The sequence below is a fragment of the Pseudophryne corroboree genome, chromosome 10 (assembly GCF_028390025.1).
Source record: "Pseudophryne corroboree isolate aPseCor3 chromosome 10, aPseCor3.hap2, whole genome shotgun sequence".
In the NCBI taxonomy this organism is placed as follows: Eukaryota; Metazoa; Chordata; class Amphibia; order Anura; family Myobatrachidae; genus Pseudophryne; species Pseudophryne corroboree.
In genome coordinates, this window is record NC_086453.1 from 65,233,404 (window position 1) to 65,250,913 (window position 17,510).

Here is a 17,510-nt window from a genome sequence, read left to right on the forward strand (position 1 = left end):
GAGTGCCCAGCCTCCTTCGGAGCCCGCTATTCCCCATGGTCCTTACGGAGTTCCCAGCATCCACTAGGACGTCAGAGAAACAATATATAACACTGCTGATATTAAAGCACAATGTGGCATGTTTTTTTAAGGATCATCTAATGTCCACAGACAGAATATAGTTCAAGTGGTAGTCCACTATGGTACTCACAGCACACGTTCATATATCTCAAGAAAATTCCAATAAAGGCTAAGTTATGATGCTTTTATGGTTGCTGTTTAGCCGAGCTGTGGCCATAGAGAGTGCGCTATGCTACCACCTCCCCATCCGCCTATTGTTTGGTTAGCTCACCACTGGTTCCAATATGGTCTCAGCGAGACCAGCAGTCGGCATGCAGGGTCCGTGGTTTGTATGTGGGAGCGGCGGTGTCAGCTCGATATATGGGGAGGCAGGGCGCAGCTCTCGGCTGGGCGGCTGTGACAGGTACCGCTGGTACAAAGTCTCTGGCTGTGGAGATGGATGGGTGAACATGCAGGAGCTAACAGCAGTGTGGCCCGCCAAACAGCACTGTACACGTAGGTAAGTGTTGTCGCGAACCGGCGAAGAGTTGTTGGAGCGACTCTTTCTAAGGTGCCTGTAAGACGCTTTTTAGAAAACTCGCTCAAAAAAATGTAAGACTATCAAAACAAATTAAACAACAAGCTTATGGCTGCCAAAATCAGCAGCCCAAAGATCGTGGTTTGGCTCCCGCCGCACCAACAAAAAAACTGAATTGCCTCAGCCAGGAGGCGGGGGACTGGCCCGTTGCATTCTGGTAGGCCGAAAGTTTTGATCGTTTGTGCCAATCCGCTGACGCTACCTCATATCCCAATGTTATCCTGTGGATAATCTGTGGACCCTGCAGGAAAAAGATTGAATGGTATTTAACTACAACCCAGGAAAAGATCAGTGGAACTGCCCTCTGAAGAAACCACACATCAGTAAGCGGAGAAATGCAAAAGTATATATTAGAGGTGATAATTGTGAGAGATTGATTTTCTTGGAAACTAACTTATATTCACAGCAAGTCCATATTAAAGTGCAGTCTGGAACAGAGGAGACAATGGAGCTAATTCAGACCTGGGGGTAAATTTACTAAGATGGGAGTTCTATTTAAGATGAGATGTTGCCCATAGCAACCAATCAGATTCTACTTCTCATTTATCTAGCACCTTCTAGAAGATAAAACCTGGAATCTGATTTGTTGCTATGGGCAACATCCCAATTAAATAGAACGCCCATCTTAGTAAATTTTCCCCCTAATCGCTACTGTGCGTTATCGCACAATGGGCGATCAGGTCTGAACGGTCTATGCGCCATAGTGCGCATGTGCATGTCTGAAATGCTATCGGCATCTCAGCCCGGCGATCGCATCTACGCGTTCGCTGGGCAGGTGGGGGCGGGCCTGCAGCGTTTGGCCGCTGTTTTGGGGGAGCGGTCCGGGCAATGCAGGCACGCCCGTACCGTGCGGGGGGCGGAGGCTGAGTGACGTCACATGCAGCCGCTGCAACCCAGGAAGCGACAAATAGCTCCCTGCCAGCTCGCAAGAGCTGCGCTGGTAGGGAGCTACTCCTAGAGGGGTGGGGGGGTGGGGGGGGGGCAGAGCGAGACATGTGCTGGGCGTCCCCCCGCATATCTGTAAAACTGATCTTACATGTGCTAGGTCTGAATTAGGCCCAATGACACAGCGCAGGACGTACTACAGTAGTAAAGTGCCGAGTACACTGCCTAGAGAGAATTGTGCAGAATTCATATATAGTGGAGGGGGGTGGTGGTGGTGGTGGAATTTAATTAGGTTGGAGCAACTTGCAAGGGGGATGAACTACCAATGAGACAGTGTGTCAGCGCCGGCAAAGGCACCAAAACTCACCCTCCTTGTAGCCTCTTCTGGTGCTAGGCTCACACATTTTTGCTTGGCCCATACGGGCAAAAAGCTGCAAGTCCACTGGTACCATAACTGCGGCATACCACGTGCACCTAATTAGATTGCCCCCATATTATTAATACAGGGTGAGGCAAAAAAAAATAAATTTTTTTTTAAAAATATTTTAAAGGTTAACAAAGAAGGCGGCATGGTAAATGCTATTCAGGATTTTAGCACATCATCTAAGAGTGCCTGGAACACAGTTTATGTGCAATTGATTTTTAATATAATCGTATAGCAGCCTTCAGTTCCTTAATGGTTCTTGGTGGATGTCTCAGCCCTCAGAGGGCCCAGTTGGCTGTGTAGAGGCCTTTCATGGAGCTGATGAACAATCCTGTTTTCTAACCAGTAACGTAACGCTGCTCGTTAACGTAGCCAGATTCATTATCAAGGCATTGCAGCGATTACGCCAGAAATGACCCGCCAACGAGTGATGCAAAACATCAGATATCGATTAGAAATGTGTATCACGAATGAAGGCCGCCATTTGGACGATACATTCAAAACCAACTGAAAATAAACTGTATTCCCGGCACTTTTAGATGATGTACTTGAATTCGGAATAGCATTTACCATGCCTTTTTTGTTCACCTTTATAATCTGGGCATTTTTTTTGGTTCACCCTGTATAAGCTGGGCGGCGAGTGTATGACTGGCACTGAGCACTGCATGAGGTGCCGTTAATTGGAAGAGTTTCCCTGACGAGGTAGGAGGAAAAAGGGATGCAAGATCCAGATCATTATTACAGGATTACCAAATTGATTGTTACTACGCTTTTTTCTAATTAAACTGACTTGCCATTGTATTGTTTTAGTGCTCTTTAGGTTTTATCACATATATAAACCGTCCAATCGTTTAAATCTACCACCACCCACCTCCTAAGCTCATCCTCCGTATCCCCGCCAGAATCGTCATCGCCAGCTCGGTCCTCATCTGCAAAAGACAACAAACAGAATAATAACCAGATACTCCTGCAATGCACATATAAGAGATCGTTTTCACATGGAGCCGAAAAGGTGGAACAAGACAATATCACAGCTTTCTAGCCTAAGGATCGAGTTCGCACTGAATCCAAGAGCTGGTTTCAGAACCAGGCTTCAGTTTTTAATGCTACTTCCTTCAACCGAGAAACAAATCAAATATTACACTTAATTTCCTAATGAATGTTTTATTGATAAAGTATTGATAAGATACTTTCCAATTTTATGGGCTCAATCCTATTAGTCCATGTTTTGCAGTTTTGCAGGTTACCCAGCAGGAGCACAGGTGTACTCATTACTCACTGACACATTTGAAAAGATCCACAGGTGGAGACAATTCTTTCACTGTTATTCTGTGAGGAGACCTGGAAAACATGAACTGTTTGGGGTCCTGAGGAGTGAGTTTAAGAACCTAAGCTATTAGGTAGTACGGGTTGCCGTTGCAATGGGGTGGACACACCGGCAATGGTGCCGCAACACCCCCCCCCCCCCCCCATTGTCTTTGAGACACACATTGTTTACCTCGGATGGTCTTCAGTTTGCCGGCTGTTGGGATCCCGGCGCGCAGTATACCGGTGCCGGAATCCCGACACCTTTTCTCCCTCTTAGGGGTCCACGACCTCCCTGGAGGGAGAATAGATAGTGTAGCGCGCCACCGTGCCCGCAAGGGGCTCACTTGCGCTCACCCAGCTGTCGGTATGTGGGCGGTTGGGATTCCGGTGCCAGTATGCTGGCCGCCGGCATACCATACTACACCCGTTTACCTCATGTCTTTGTATGATTATTAGAATCCATTTACTTTGGATAAATGAGCATTAGTTTTTGGGGAGACCTGTAGAGTCTCCTGGCCATTAATTGTATATTCGGTATTTAGTACCCTGCTTTAGTAGACAGATATTAAAGAGCTGAAAATAAGAATTTACTCACCGGTAATTCTATTTCTCGTAGTCCGTAGTGGATGCTGGGACTCCATAAGGACCATGGGGAATAGCGGCTCCGCAGGAGACTGGGCACAACTAAAAGAAAGCTTTAGACTAACTGGTATGCACTGGCTCCTCCCACTATGACCCTCCTCCAGACTTCAGTTAGGATACTGTGCCCGGAAGAGCTGACACAATAAGGAAGGATTTTGAATCCCGGGTAAGACTCATACCAGCCACACCAATCACACCGTATAACTCGTGATACAATACCCAGTTAACAGTATGATAACAACTGAGACTCTCAACAGATGGCTCAACAATAACCCTTTAGTTAAACAATAACTATATACAAGTATTGCAGACAATCCGCACTTGGGATGGGCGCCCAGCATCCACTACGGACTACGAGAAATAGAATTACCGGTGAGTAAATTCTTATTTTCTCTGACGTCCTAAGTGGATGCTGGGACTCCGTAAGGACCATGGGGATTATACCAAAGCTCCCAAACGGGCGGGAGAGTGCGGATGACTCTGCAGCACCGAATGGGCAAACTCTAGGTCCTCCTCAGCCAGGGTGTCAAACTTGTATAATTTAGCAAATGTGTTTGACCCCGACCAAGTAGCTGCTCGGCAAAGTTGTAAAGCCGAGACCCCTCGGGCAGCTGCCCAAGAAGAGCCCACCTTCCTCGTGGAAAGGGCTTTTACGGATTTTGGATGCGGCAATCCAGCCGCAGAATGTGCAAGCTGAATCGTACTACAGATCCAGCGAGCAATTGTCTGCTTTGAAGCAGGTGCACCCAACTTGTTGGGCGCATGCAGGATAAATAGCGAGTCAGTCTTTCTGACGCCAGCTGTCCTGGAAACATACATTTTCAGGGCCCTGACTACGTCCAATAACTTGGAAGCCTCCAAGTCTTTAGTAGCCGCAGGCACCACAATAGGTTGGTTCAAATGAAAAGCAGATACCACCTTAGGGAGAAACTGGGGACGAGTCCTCAATTCTGCCCTATCCATATGAAAAATCAGATAAGGGCTTTTACACGACAAAGCCGCCAATTCTGATACACGCCTGGCCGAAGCCAAGGCCAACAACATGACCACTTTCCACGTGAGATATTTCAATTCCACGGTTTTAAGTGGCTCAAACAAATGTGACTTTAGGAAATCCAACACCACATTGAGATCCCAAGGTGCCACTGGAGGCACAAAAGGGGGCTGAATATGCAGCACTCCCTTAACAAAAGTCTGAACTTCAGGCAGTGAAGCCAGTTCTCTCTGGAAGAAAATCGATAGAGCCGAAATCTGGACCTTAATGGAACCCAATTTTAGGCCCATAGTCACCCCTGACTGTAGGAAGTGCAGGAAACGGCCCAGCTGAAATTCCTCCGTTGGTGCCTTCCTGGCCTCACACCACGCAACATTTTCGCCAAATGCAGTGATAATGGTTCGCGGTCACTTCTTTCCTAGCTTTAATCAGCGTAGGAATGACTTCCTCCGGAATGCCCTTTTCCTTCAGGATCCGATGTTCAACCGCCATGCCGTCAAACGCAGCCGCGGTAAGTCTTGGAACAGAAAGGGCCCCTGCTGCAGCAGGTCCTGTCTCTGTGGCAGAGGCCATGGGTCCTCTGAGATCATTTCTTGAAGTTCCGGGTACCAAGCTCTTCTTGGCCAATCCGGAACAATGAGTATAGTTCTTACTCCACTTCTCCTTATTATCCTCAGTACCTTTGGTATGAGAGGAAGAGGAGGGAACACATAAACCGACCGGTACACCCACGGTGTCACTAGAGCGTCCACAGCTATCGCCTGAGGGTCTCTTGACCTGGCGCAATATCTTTCTAGCTTTTTGTTTAGGCGGGACGCCATCATGTCCACCTGTGGCGTTTCCCAACGGTTTACAATCAGTTGGAAGACTTCTGGATGAAGTCCCCACTCTCCCGGGTGGAGGTCATGCCTGCTGAGGAAGTCTGCTTCCCAGTTGTCCACTCCCGGAATGAACACTGCTGACAGTGCTAACACGTGATTTTCCGCCCATCAGAGAATCCTTGTGGCTTCTGCCATCGCCGTCCTGCTTCTTGTGCCGCCCTGTCGGTTTACATGGGCGACTGCCGTGATGTTGTCTGACTGGATCAGTACCGGCTGGTTTTGAAGCAGGGGTTTTGCCTGACTTAGGGCATTGAAAATGGCCCTCAGTTCTAGAATATTTATGTGTAGGGAAGTCTCCTGACTCGACCATAGTCCTTGGAAGTTTCTTCCCTGTGTGACTGCCCCCCAGCCTCGAAGGCTGGCATCCGTGGTCACCAGGACCCAGTCCTGTATGCCGAATCTGCGGCCCTCTTGAAGATGAGCACTTTGCAGCCACCACAGCAGAGACACCCTGGTCCTTGGAGACAGGGTTATCAGCCGATGCATCTGAAGATGCGATCCGGACCATTTGTCCAACAGGTCCCACTGAAAGGTTCTTGCATGGAACCTGCCGAATGGAATTGCTTCGTAGGAAGCTACCATCTTTCCCAGGATCCGTGTGCAGTGATGCACCGACACCTGTTTTGGTTTTAGGAGGCCTCTGACTAGAGATGACAGCTCTTTGGCCTTCTCCTCCGGGAGAAACACTTTTTTCTGTTCTGTGTCCAGAACCATTCCCAGGAACAGTAGACGTGTCGTAGGGACCAGCTGTGACTTCGGTATATTTAGAATCCAGCCGTGCTGTTGTAGCACCTCCCGAGATAGTGCTACCCCGACCAACAACTGCTCCCTGGACCTCGCCTTTATCAGGAGATCGTCCAAGTACGGGATAATTAAAACTCCCTTTTTTCGAAGGAGTATCATCATTTCGGCCATTACCTTGGTAAATACCCTCGGAGCCGTGGATAGACCAAACGGTAACGTCTGGAATTGGTAATGACAATTCTGTACCACAAATCTGAGGTACTCCTGGTGAGGATGGTAAATGGGGACATGCAGGTAAGCATCCTTGATGTCCAGTGATACCATGTAATCCCCCTCGTCCAGGCTTGCAATAACCGCCCTGAGCGATTCCATCTTGAACTTGAATTTTTTTATATATGTGTTCAAGGATTTCAAATTTAAAATGGGTCTCACCGAACCGTCCGGTTTCGGTACCACAAACATTGTGGAATAGTAGCCCCGTCCTTGTTGAAGTAGGGGCACCTTGACTATCACCTGCTGGGAATACAGCTTGTGAATTGCCTCTAGCACTGCCTCCCTGCCTGAGGGAGTTGTTGGTAAGGCAGATTTGAGGAAACGGCGGGGGGGGGGGGAGACGTCTCGAATTCCAGCTTGTATCCGAGATACTACTTGAAGGATCCAGGGATCCACCCGTGAGCGAGCCCACTGATTGCTGAAGTTTTTGAGACGGGCCCCCACCGTACCTGGCTCCGCTTGTGGAGCCCCAGCGTCATGCGGTGGACTTGGAGGAAGCGGGGGAGGACTTTTGCTCCTGGGAACTGGCTGTATGCTGCAGCTTTTTCCCTCTACCTCTGCCTCTGGGCAGAAAGGACGCGCCTTTAACCCGCTTGCCCTTATGGGGCCGAAAGGACTGTACCTGATAATACGGTGCTTTCTTTGGCTGTGAGGGAACATGGGGTAAAAATGCTGACTTCCCAGCTGTTGCTGTGGAAACGAGGTCCGAGAGACCATCCCCGAACAACTCCTCACCCTTATAAGGCAAAACTTCCATGTGCCTTTTAGAATCTGCATCACCTGTCCACTGCCGAGTCCATAACCCTCTCCTGGCAGTAATGGACATTGCACTTATTTTAGATGCCAGCCGGCAAATATCCCTCTGTGCATCTCTCATGTATAAGACTGCGTCTTTAATATGCTCTACGGTTAGCAATATAGTGTCCTGTCTAGGGTATCAATATTTTCCGACAGGGAATCTGACCACGCAGCTGCAGCACTGCACATCCATGCTGAAGCAATAGCTGGTCTCAGTATAATACCTGTGTGTGTATATACAGACTTCAGGATAGCTTCCTGCTTTCTATCAGCAGGCTCCTTTAGGGCGGCCGTATCTGGAGACGGTAGTGCCACCTTCTTTGACAAGCGTGTGAGCGCTTTATCCACCCTAGGGGATGTTTCCCAACGTGACCTATCCTCTGGCGGGAAAGGGTACGTCATTAGTAACCTTTTAGAAATTACCAGTTTCTTATCGGGGGAAGCCCACGCTTCTTCACACACTTCATTTCATTCCTCAGATGGAGGAAAAACTACTGGTAGTTTTTTCTCTCCAAACATAATACCCTTTTTTGTGGTACCTGGGGTAACATCAGAAATGTGCAACACATTTTTCATAGCCTCAATCATTTAACGTGTGGCCCTATTGGAAGTTACATTAGTCTCATCGTCGTCGACACTGGAGTCAGTATCCGTGTCGACATCTGTGTCTGCCATCTGAGGTAGCGGGCGTTTTAGAGCCCCTGATGGCTTTTGAGACGCCTGGGCAGATACAGGCTGAGAAGCCGGCTGTCCCATATTTGGTATGTCGTCAAACCTTTTATGTAAGGAGTCGACACGGTCACGTAATTCCTTCCACATAACCATCCACTCAGGTGTCGGCCCCGCAGGGGGTGACATCACATTTATAGGCATCTGCTCCGCCTCCACATAAGCCTCCTCATCAAACATGTCGACACAGCCGTACCGACACACCGCACACACACAGGGAATGCTCTGACAGAGGACAGGACCCCACAAAGCCCTTTGGGGGGACAGAGAGAGTATGCCAGCACACACCAGAGCGCTATAATAATACAGGGATTAACTGAATTATTTCCCTTTATAGCTGCTATATACGTTATACTGCGCCTAAATTTAGTGCCCCCCCTCTCTTTTTACCCTTTGTAGCTTGATACTGCAGGGGAGAGCCAGGGAGCGATCCTTCCAGCGGAGCTGTGAGGGAAAAATGGCGCCAGTGTGCTGAGGGAGTTAGCCCCGCCCCTTTTCCGGCGGACTTCTCCCGATTTTTTAAGGAATTCTGGCAGGGGTAATTTATCACATATATAGCCTCTGGGACTATATATTGTGATGATTTGCCAGCCAAGGTGTTTATATTGCTGCTCAGGGCGCCCCCCCCCCCAGCGCCCTGCACCCATCAGTGACCGGAGTGTGAGGTGTGCATGAGGAGCAATGGCGCACAGCTGCAGTGCTCTGCGCTACCTTGTTGAAGACCGAGGTCTTCTGCCGCCGATTTTCCGGACCACTTCTTGCTTCTGGCTCTGTAAGGGGGACGGCGGCGCGGCTCCGGGACCGAACGATCGAGGTCGGGACCTGTGTTCGATCCCTCTGGAGCTAATGGTGTCCAGTAGCCTAAGAAGCCCAAACTATCTCCAGTCAGGTAGGTTCGCTTCTTCTCCCCTTAGTCCCTCGCTGCAGTGAGTCTGTTGCCAGCAGATCTCACCGTAAAATAAAAAACCTAAAATATACTTTCATTCTAGGAGCTCAGGAGAGCCCCTAGTGTGCATCCAGCTCAGCCGGGCACACGATTCTAACTGAAGTCTGGAGGAGGGTCATAGTGGGAGGAGCCAGTGCACACCAGTTAGTCTAAAGCTTTCTTTTAGTTGTGCCCAGTCTCCTGCGGAGCCGCTATTCCCCATGGTCCTTACGGAGTCCCAGCATCCACTTAGGACTTCAGAGAAAACGGGTTACACAGGCTTAGTACACCGATAAACGGGACTTGCTGCTCACCCATGTTCTCCTCGTCCGTAGATCCTCCAAACTCATCCTCCACTTTTGGCGAGTGATTCCTTTTGGCCGCACTGGGTTGTTCCTCCTCCTCGTCCTCACTCTCCTCCTCTTTTACTGCAGTTCTTACTGGTTTGGCTTTTGCAGGGCTGGACGCCCGATTCTTATGGTTTGTTCGTGCAGCGTCCGGATTCTGAAAGGCAGGAGACCAGAAGAGAAGCGATAGATGAGAAATTCAAGAACTGCAGACAGAGTCAATCCAACCATAAAGGCGGCGAGGTATTCTAAGTCATTTCATGAAGGTCATGTACTACTCTATACAGTGTGGGAATCCTATTGATGGGCAGACATAGGGAATATATGCAATTGAAGGACGAACAGATTACCGGTTTGTGTACTCGAGTTTTTGGCCGAGCCGGATAATCTTCCTCACTGTCATCATCATCACTGCTAGAGTCAGCTGTGTCCATCCTATACCTAAAATGAAAACACTATTAAATGTACTAAAGCATAGACTATGACAGAAATAAAGTGCATGGCCATGTAATGACCTACAGTAAATCAAATCAGAAAGATTACAGCCACAGGAGATGATTGGTCGATCATAAGCGTTACATAATGGAAGAAGCGGGGTCTCCCCAACAGCACAGAGAAGTGATCAGAGGCTCCTAAAACACAGCTACAAGAAAACTAATATATTAAAGGCTTTGTTTTTACTTAAACAATAGTATTGGCACCTCCCTACCAGCTACATGTAGGTGTATTAGGTTCTCATCTCTGTCCCTTTCCTCCCCATTGCTGTCACCTCCCCCATCTCTATAAATATTAAATGATTCAGAGAGAGAGAGAGAGAGAGAGAGAGAGAGAGAGAGAGAGAGAGAGAGAGAGAGAGAGACTCATACACTAGGTCAGTGCATGAATATGAAATGAGGAATTGAAACAAAAATGAAACCGATCAGCCTCACATTTTGCACGGTAGACGCTGTTTCTTCCGGTAACAGTCCAGGATCCACTCTTTCCGCACGATGATCCCTCCTGCAGCCTTTACCTGACTGTATTTCGGCGTATTGGCAAATGCACATCTGGAAATAAATGACAGAATGCATGAATCCTGCATCACGTCACCGACACAATCTGTGGTAGACGAGACTGGCGTAGAGATGATAAACTGTAGACTAGGGAACTTCTAGATCTTAATACAGAGCTGACCCTGTGGCAAGCATCTGTATGGTTAAGTATTCCACATACATGAGATGCGTGCTGTCCGGTGTCCAGTCTGGTCTGTACTTGGCTCCCATCTCCAGGGCTTTGTCCCTTAGGTCAGATCGGAATGGGTTCTGGAAACCACTCAGTACAAACACTGTTCCCTGTAGGAGCCGACTCAGGTCTACTGGCTGGGAGCTGGAACTGGGAGAAGTCTTCTTGTGAGCAGGCTTCTCTGGCGGCGGGGTCTTCTTTACCGGAGCTTGGGGCTCAGCTAAAACGATACGCACACAATGTTTAGGTGATAACTTCCCAGGATAAACTATGCTTCAGTAACCCATATCAATGCAAAACTTCATTACTAAAGTAAGGAGAACCGCAATGTGTGTATATAAGAAGCCGCTAAGGTTTGGTCAGTCAGGTAAAGCAGCTCTCGCCATTCTGTAGCCCAATAATAGGCAACTGGACGTTACCTTTCACTTTCTTTGGAGCTGGGTGCGAGTTGCTCTCTTTGGAATGAGATGGGGACACCTTGGCAGGAGGGCGGCTGGAGGGCTCTTTATTGAATTCATACTTTCGTTTCCCAGAGGAAGGTTCCTAAAAGTTAATGAAAACTTTAGACAGATGAAAAATGCCGCTCTGGGATCAAACAGCTCAATGTCCGCCTTAGACGTGCTAGTACTGGTAGTCCACTCATTGCACTATAGTGTGTGTGTTTGTGTGTGTGTTGTTTCTACTGCAGATGACACTTAGCCTTTGTCTTATGAATATTAGAATACTCTGGCTGTAATAATTATAACACTCTGGTGGACATTCTAACACTGATGGATTACAGGTGTCTCCCCAGCAATGTGCTCCTAGACCCCTTTTCAATTCAATAAAAAGTCAGTTTTTCTGCTAAAAATCTTAGCCTCATTAATATCTGAACTTAACCATAAGAGACCTCTCTCATTACATGTGGCGTTCCTGACTGTTTGAAGCTTTTTTCCCACCCATGGTGCACCTATGGTAGAAAATTTCCCACCCATGGGTGGTCATTCCGAGTTGTTCGCTCGTTGCCGATTTTCTCTATATTGCGATTAGTCACTTACTGCGCATGCGCAATGTTTGCAGTGCGTCTGCGCCAAGTAAATTTGCTAAAAAGTTAGGTATTTTACTCACGGCATTACAAGGATTTTTCATCGTTCTGGTGATCGGAGTGTGATTGACAGGAAGTGGGTGTTTCTGGGCGGAAACTGGCCATTTTATGGGTGTGTGCGGAAAAACGCTGCCGTTTCTGGGAAAAACGCGGGAGTGGCTGGAGAAACGGGGGAGTGGCTGGAGAAACGGGGGAGTGGCTGGGCGAACGCTGGGTGTGTTTGTGACGTCAAACCAGGAACGAAACTGACTGAACTGATCGCAATGGCTGAGTAAGTCTGGAGCTACTCAGAAACTGCAAAGAAATTTCTATTCGCAATTATGCGAATCTTTTGTTCGCAATTCTGCTAAGCTAAGATTCACTCCCAGTGGGTGGCGGCTTAGCGTGTGCAATGCTGCTAAAAGCAGCTAGCGAGCGAACAACTCGGAATGAGGGTCATGGTGTGTTTGGTAGAAAATATGTCCATGTAAATCTCACTTAGCAAAACTTATAAAGCACACCAGTGCCACTAGCCTGCCCTTGAAAAGGAACGCCTTCCCGCTCCCCAGCTACACTGCCTGCCCTTGGAAAGGAACACCTTCCCGCTCCCCAGCTATACAGCCTTCCCTTTGGAAAGGAATACCTTCACCTTCCCCAGCTACACCACCTGCGCTTGGAAAGGAATGCCTTCCCCAGCTACACCGCCTGCCCTTGGAAAGGAACGCCTTCCTGCTACCCAGCTACGCCGCCTGCCCTTGGAAAGGAATGCCTTCCCCAGCTACACCGCCTGCCCTTGGAAAGGAACGCCTTCCCCTTCCCAGCTACACCGCCTGCCCTTGGAAAGGAATGCCTTCCCCTTCCCTAGCTACACCACCTGCCCTTGGAAAGGAATGCCTTCCCCAGCTACACCGCCTGCCCTTGGAAAGGAATGCCTTCCCCAGCTACGCCGCCTGCCCTTGGAAAGGAACACCTTCCCGCTCCCCAGCTACACCGCCTGCCCTTGGAAAGGAGCGCCTTCCCCTTCCCCAGTTACAACGCCTGCCCTTGGAAAGGAATGCCTTCCCGCTCCCCAGCTACACCGCCTGCCCTTGGAATGGAACGCCTTCCCCTTCCCCAGCTACACCGCCTGCCCTTAGAAAGGAATGCCTTCCCCTTCCCCAGCTACACCGCCTGCCCTTGAAAAGGAATGCCTTCTCCAGCTACACCGCCTACCCCTGGAAAGGAATGCCTTCCCCAGCTACACCGCCTGCCCTTGGAAAGGAACGCCTTCCCGCTCCCCAGCTACACCGCCTGCCTGTGGAAAGGAATGCCTTTCCAAGTACACCGCTAACCTTTTGCTTCTCTGCCAAGGTCATTTTGAAGTTTTTTTGGTCTGCAAACCATGGCACCTCTGTGCAAATGCAACCACACTTGAATGGCCACAAAATTAAAAGTGGAGTCTTGATTGGTCGAGGAGCATAGAGGGAGGTGTGTAGATGTGACTTCTTCTGTACAACGCCCTCAAAACCCAGATAGGATGTTAAAGCAGTAGGCATTCAGTGTCACCATTATGTGCTGTGTCCCTATAGCTTTCCCGGTCACATATTACCGCCACCATCTGCATGTGACAATGGTTTTGTATCTCCCGATTCAGACACAACAATGAAAATAAGATGCTGCTACTTTTACCTTTGATGTGGTGTTGCTGGGCGGCGTTTTTGTTATCTGCTTCTCGGCTGCGGTGTCTGCGGAACCGGTGCTCTGTAATGTCACAGATGCATAGCTTTGTGTGGCCTGGGGAGCTAGGGGGTAAGATCAAAAAAATCAATTCGTAAAAAATAGTTACTGGTTTCAGTTCCACTCAAACCACAATTACTGTAATCCTCTGTCATGTGATCATTATAATTATCACACAGTAATGCCGATCCCATATCCTAATGCACTATATGATACTCTTACTCCGGGTAACATTCTACGATGTTTATTCAATCCCGTGCAATGGGCGTGATGTGCCATTCTGGAAACAGCACATTGCGGCCATCAACATCTCCCTTGTGCCTATTACGGTAGGCGATGTACTACGGTAGGCAGATATGTGCACAGCTGAGCTTTGCCTGATGCTGGCCAAGCACATTGAGTTCTGCACAATCGGCCTTTGAACTCCAAACATGTAAAGCTTTGCGGAGCTTTTTGTTAATGGAGTATTCTTTTTATTACACTCTTGGAGGGGGTGTCTATCAAAAGGGATGGTATTGGGATGCCAACAGCGGCCCTGCTGCGTTTAGGATCCCGACACCTACTAGGCAAGTATGCTACTCCTAATGCTCCTTACCCACAAGCTTGGCCCTACCCCCACCCTCTATAGCCTAACCCAGAGGTTCCCAAACTGTGTGCCGTGGCTCCCTGGGGTGCCTCGGGACACTTGCAGGGGTGCCCTGGGTTGGTGGTCAAGGACCAATTCAAAATATTCATAGTCAATATAACAGGCAAAACCAGTGCTGGTGGCTGCCAGTCATAAAATGTGGCCAAACAGAAGCAAATCTTGTCCCTCACCACACAACTGACCCTAAGGATGACATATAAACGCAATCTACTTAATGTAATATTTCTTTCTAAATTTCTCAATAAGAAATTTTTAGCCTAGGGGTGCCGTGAAAAAAATTCTGATATTCTAGGGCGCCGTGATTCAAAAAAGTATGGAAACCACTGGCCTAACCCCTAACCCTCCCCACCCGCAGACCAACCCTAGGAGCTGGTTGGTTAGTGCTTTATCTCTCTTCATACTTTGATAAATACCTCCCTCGGTAACAGATGCCAATGGCAAAAATAAGAATTTACTTACCGATAATTCTATTTCTCATAGTCCGTAGTGGATGCTGGGGACTCCGAAAGGACCATGGGGAATAGCGGCTCCGCAGGAGACTGGGCACAAAAGTAAAAGCTTTAGGACTACCTGGTGTGCACTGGCTCCTCCCCCAATGACCCTCCTCCAAGCCTCAGTTAGGATACTGTGCCCGGACGAGCGTACACAATAAGGAAGGATTTTGAATCCCGGGTAAGACTCATACCAGCCACACCAATCACACCGTACAACTTGTGATTTGAACCCAGTTAACAGCATGATAACAGAGGAGCCTCTGAAAAGATGGCTCACAACAATAATAACCCGATTTTTGTAACAATAACTATGTACAAGTATTGCAGACAATCCGCACTTGGGATGGGCGCCCAGCATCCACTACGGACTATGAGAAATAGAATTATCGGTAAGTAAATTCTTATTTTCTCTAATGTCCTAGTGGATGCTGGGGACTCCGAAAGGACCATGGGGATTATACCAAAGCTCCCAAACGGGCGGGAGAGTGCGGATGACTCTGCAGCACCGAATGAGAGAACTCCAGGTCCTCCTCAGCCAGGGTATCAAATTTGTAGAATTTTGCAAACGTATTTGCCCCTGACCAAGTAGCTGCTCGGCAAAGTTGTAAAGCCGAGACCCCTCGGGCAGCCGCCCAAGATGAGCCCACTTTCCGTGTGGAATGGGCTTTTACAGATTTTGGCTGTGGCAGGCCTGCCACAGAATGTGCAAGCTGAATTGTACTACAAATCCAACGAGCAATCGTCTGCTTAGAAGCAGGGGCACCCAGCTTGTTGGGTGCATACAGGATAAACAGCGAGTCAGATTTTCTGACTCCAGCCGTCCTGGAAACATATATTTTCAGGGCCCTGACTACGTCCAGCAACTTGGAATCCTCCAAGTCCCTAGTAGCCGCAGGCACCACAATAGGCTGGTTTAAGTGAAATGCTGAAACCACCTTAGGGAGAAATTGAGGACGAGTCCTCAATTCTGCCCTGTCCGTATGAAAAATTAGGTAAGGGCTTTTATAGGATAAAGCCGCCAATTCTGATACACGCCTGGCTGAAGCCAGGGCTAACAGCATTACCACTTTCCATGTGAGATATTTTAAATCCACAGTGGTGAGTGGTTCAAACCAATGTGATTTTAGGAATCCCAAAACTAGATTGAGATCCCAAGGTGCCACTGGAGGCACAAAAGGAGGCTGTATATGCAGTACCCCCTTGACAAACGTCTGAACTTCAGGAACTGAAGCTAGTTCTTTTTGGAAGAATATCGACAGGGCCGAAATTTGAACCTTAATGGACCCTAATTTGAGGCCCATAAACAGTCCTGTTTGCAGGAAATGCAGGAATCGACCCAGTTGAAATTCCTCTGTAGGGGCCCTCCTGGCCTCACACCACGCAACATATTTACGCCAAATACGGTGATAATGTTGCACAGTTACATCCTTCCTGGCTTTGATCAGGGTAGGGATAACTTCATCCGGAATGCCTTTTTCCTTCAGGATCCGGCGTTCAACCGCCATGCCGTCAAACGCAGCCGCGGTAAGTCTTGGAACAGACATGGTCCCTGCTGGAGCAGGTCCTTTCTTAGAGGTAGAGGCCACGGATCTTCCGTGAGCATCTCTTGAATTTCCGGGTACCAAGTCCTTCTTGGCCAATCCGGAGCCACGAGTATAGTCTTTACACCTCTCCTTCTTATGATTCTCAGTACCTTGGGAATGAGAGGCAGAGGAGGGAACACATATACTGACTGGTACACCCACGGTGTTACCAGAGCGTCCACAGCTATTTCCTGAGGGTCCCTTGACCTGGCGCAATATCTGTCCAGTTTTTTGTTGAGGCGGGACGCAATCATGTCCACCTTTGGTTTTTCCCAATGGTTCACAATCATGTGGAAGACTTCTGGGTGAAGTCCCCACTCACCCGGGTGAAGATCGTGTCTGCTGAGGAAGTCTGCTTCCCAGTTGTCCACTCCCGGAATGAACACTGCTGACAGTGCTATCACATGATTTTCCGCCCAGCGAAGAATCCTTGCAACTTCCGTCATTGCCCTCCTGCTTCTTGTGCCGCCCTGTCTGTTTACGTGGGCGACTGCCGTGATGTTGTCCAACTGGATCAACACCGGCTGACCCTGAAGCAGAGGCCTTGCCTGACTTAGGGCATTGTAAATGGCCCTTAGTTCCAGGATATTTATGTGAAGTGACGTTTCCATGCTTGACCACAAGCCCTGGAAATTTTTTCCCTGTGTGACTGCTCCCCAGCCTCTCAGGCTGGCATCCGTGGTCACCAGGACCCAATCCTGAATGCCGAATCTGCGGCCCTCTAGGAGATGAGCACTCTGTAACCACCACAGGAGAGACACCCTTGTCCTTGGAGACAGGGTTATCCGCTGATGCATTTGAAGATGCGATCCGGACCATTTGTCCAGCAGATCCCACTGAAAAGTTCTTGCGTGGAATCTGCCGAATGGAATCGCTTCGTAAGAAGCCACCATCTTTCCCAGGACCCTTGTGCATTGATGCACTGACACTTGGCCTGGTCTTAGGAGGTTCCTGACTAGGTCGGATAACTCCCTGGCTTTCTCCTCCGGGAGAAACACCTTTTTCTGTACTGTGTCCAGAATCATCCCTAGGAACAGCAGACGTGTCGTCGGAATCAGCTGCGATTTTGGAATATTTAGAATCCATCCGTGCTGTCGTAGTACTACTTGAGATAGTGCTACTCCGACCTCTAACTGTTCTCTGGACCTTGCCCTTATCAGGAGATCGTCCAAGTAAGGGATAATTAAGACGCCTTTTCTT

The 17,510-nt window shown here is 48.7% G+C and overlaps 1 protein-coding gene across 2 annotated transcripts in view; it reads right to left on the minus strand.

Annotated features, from left to right (window-relative positions):
- The window catches only part of XRCC1 (X-ray repair cross complementing 1), a 61,605-nt gene that overhangs the window by 22,862 nt on the left and 21,233 nt on the right, over window positions 1–17,510 (minus strand). For both annotated transcript variants that reach the window (XM_063942480.1, XM_063942481.1), the window contains exons 8-14: window positions 13,540–13,652; window positions 11,228–11,351; window positions 10,800–11,028; window positions 10,517–10,633; window positions 9,938–10,028; window positions 9,555–9,744; window positions 2,818–2,875 (exon numbers count right to left, since the gene is read on the minus strand). In XM_063942480.1, the coding sequence (XP_063798550.1) occupies window positions 2,818–2,875; window positions 9,555–9,744; window positions 9,938–10,028; window positions 10,517–10,633; window positions 10,800–11,028; window positions 11,228–11,351; window positions 13,540–13,652 (922 nt within the window). The remainder of the gene's footprint in view (window positions 1–2,817; window positions 2,876–9,554; window positions 9,745–9,937; window positions 10,029–10,516; window positions 10,634–10,799; window positions 11,029–11,227; window positions 11,352–13,539; window positions 13,653–17,510) is intronic.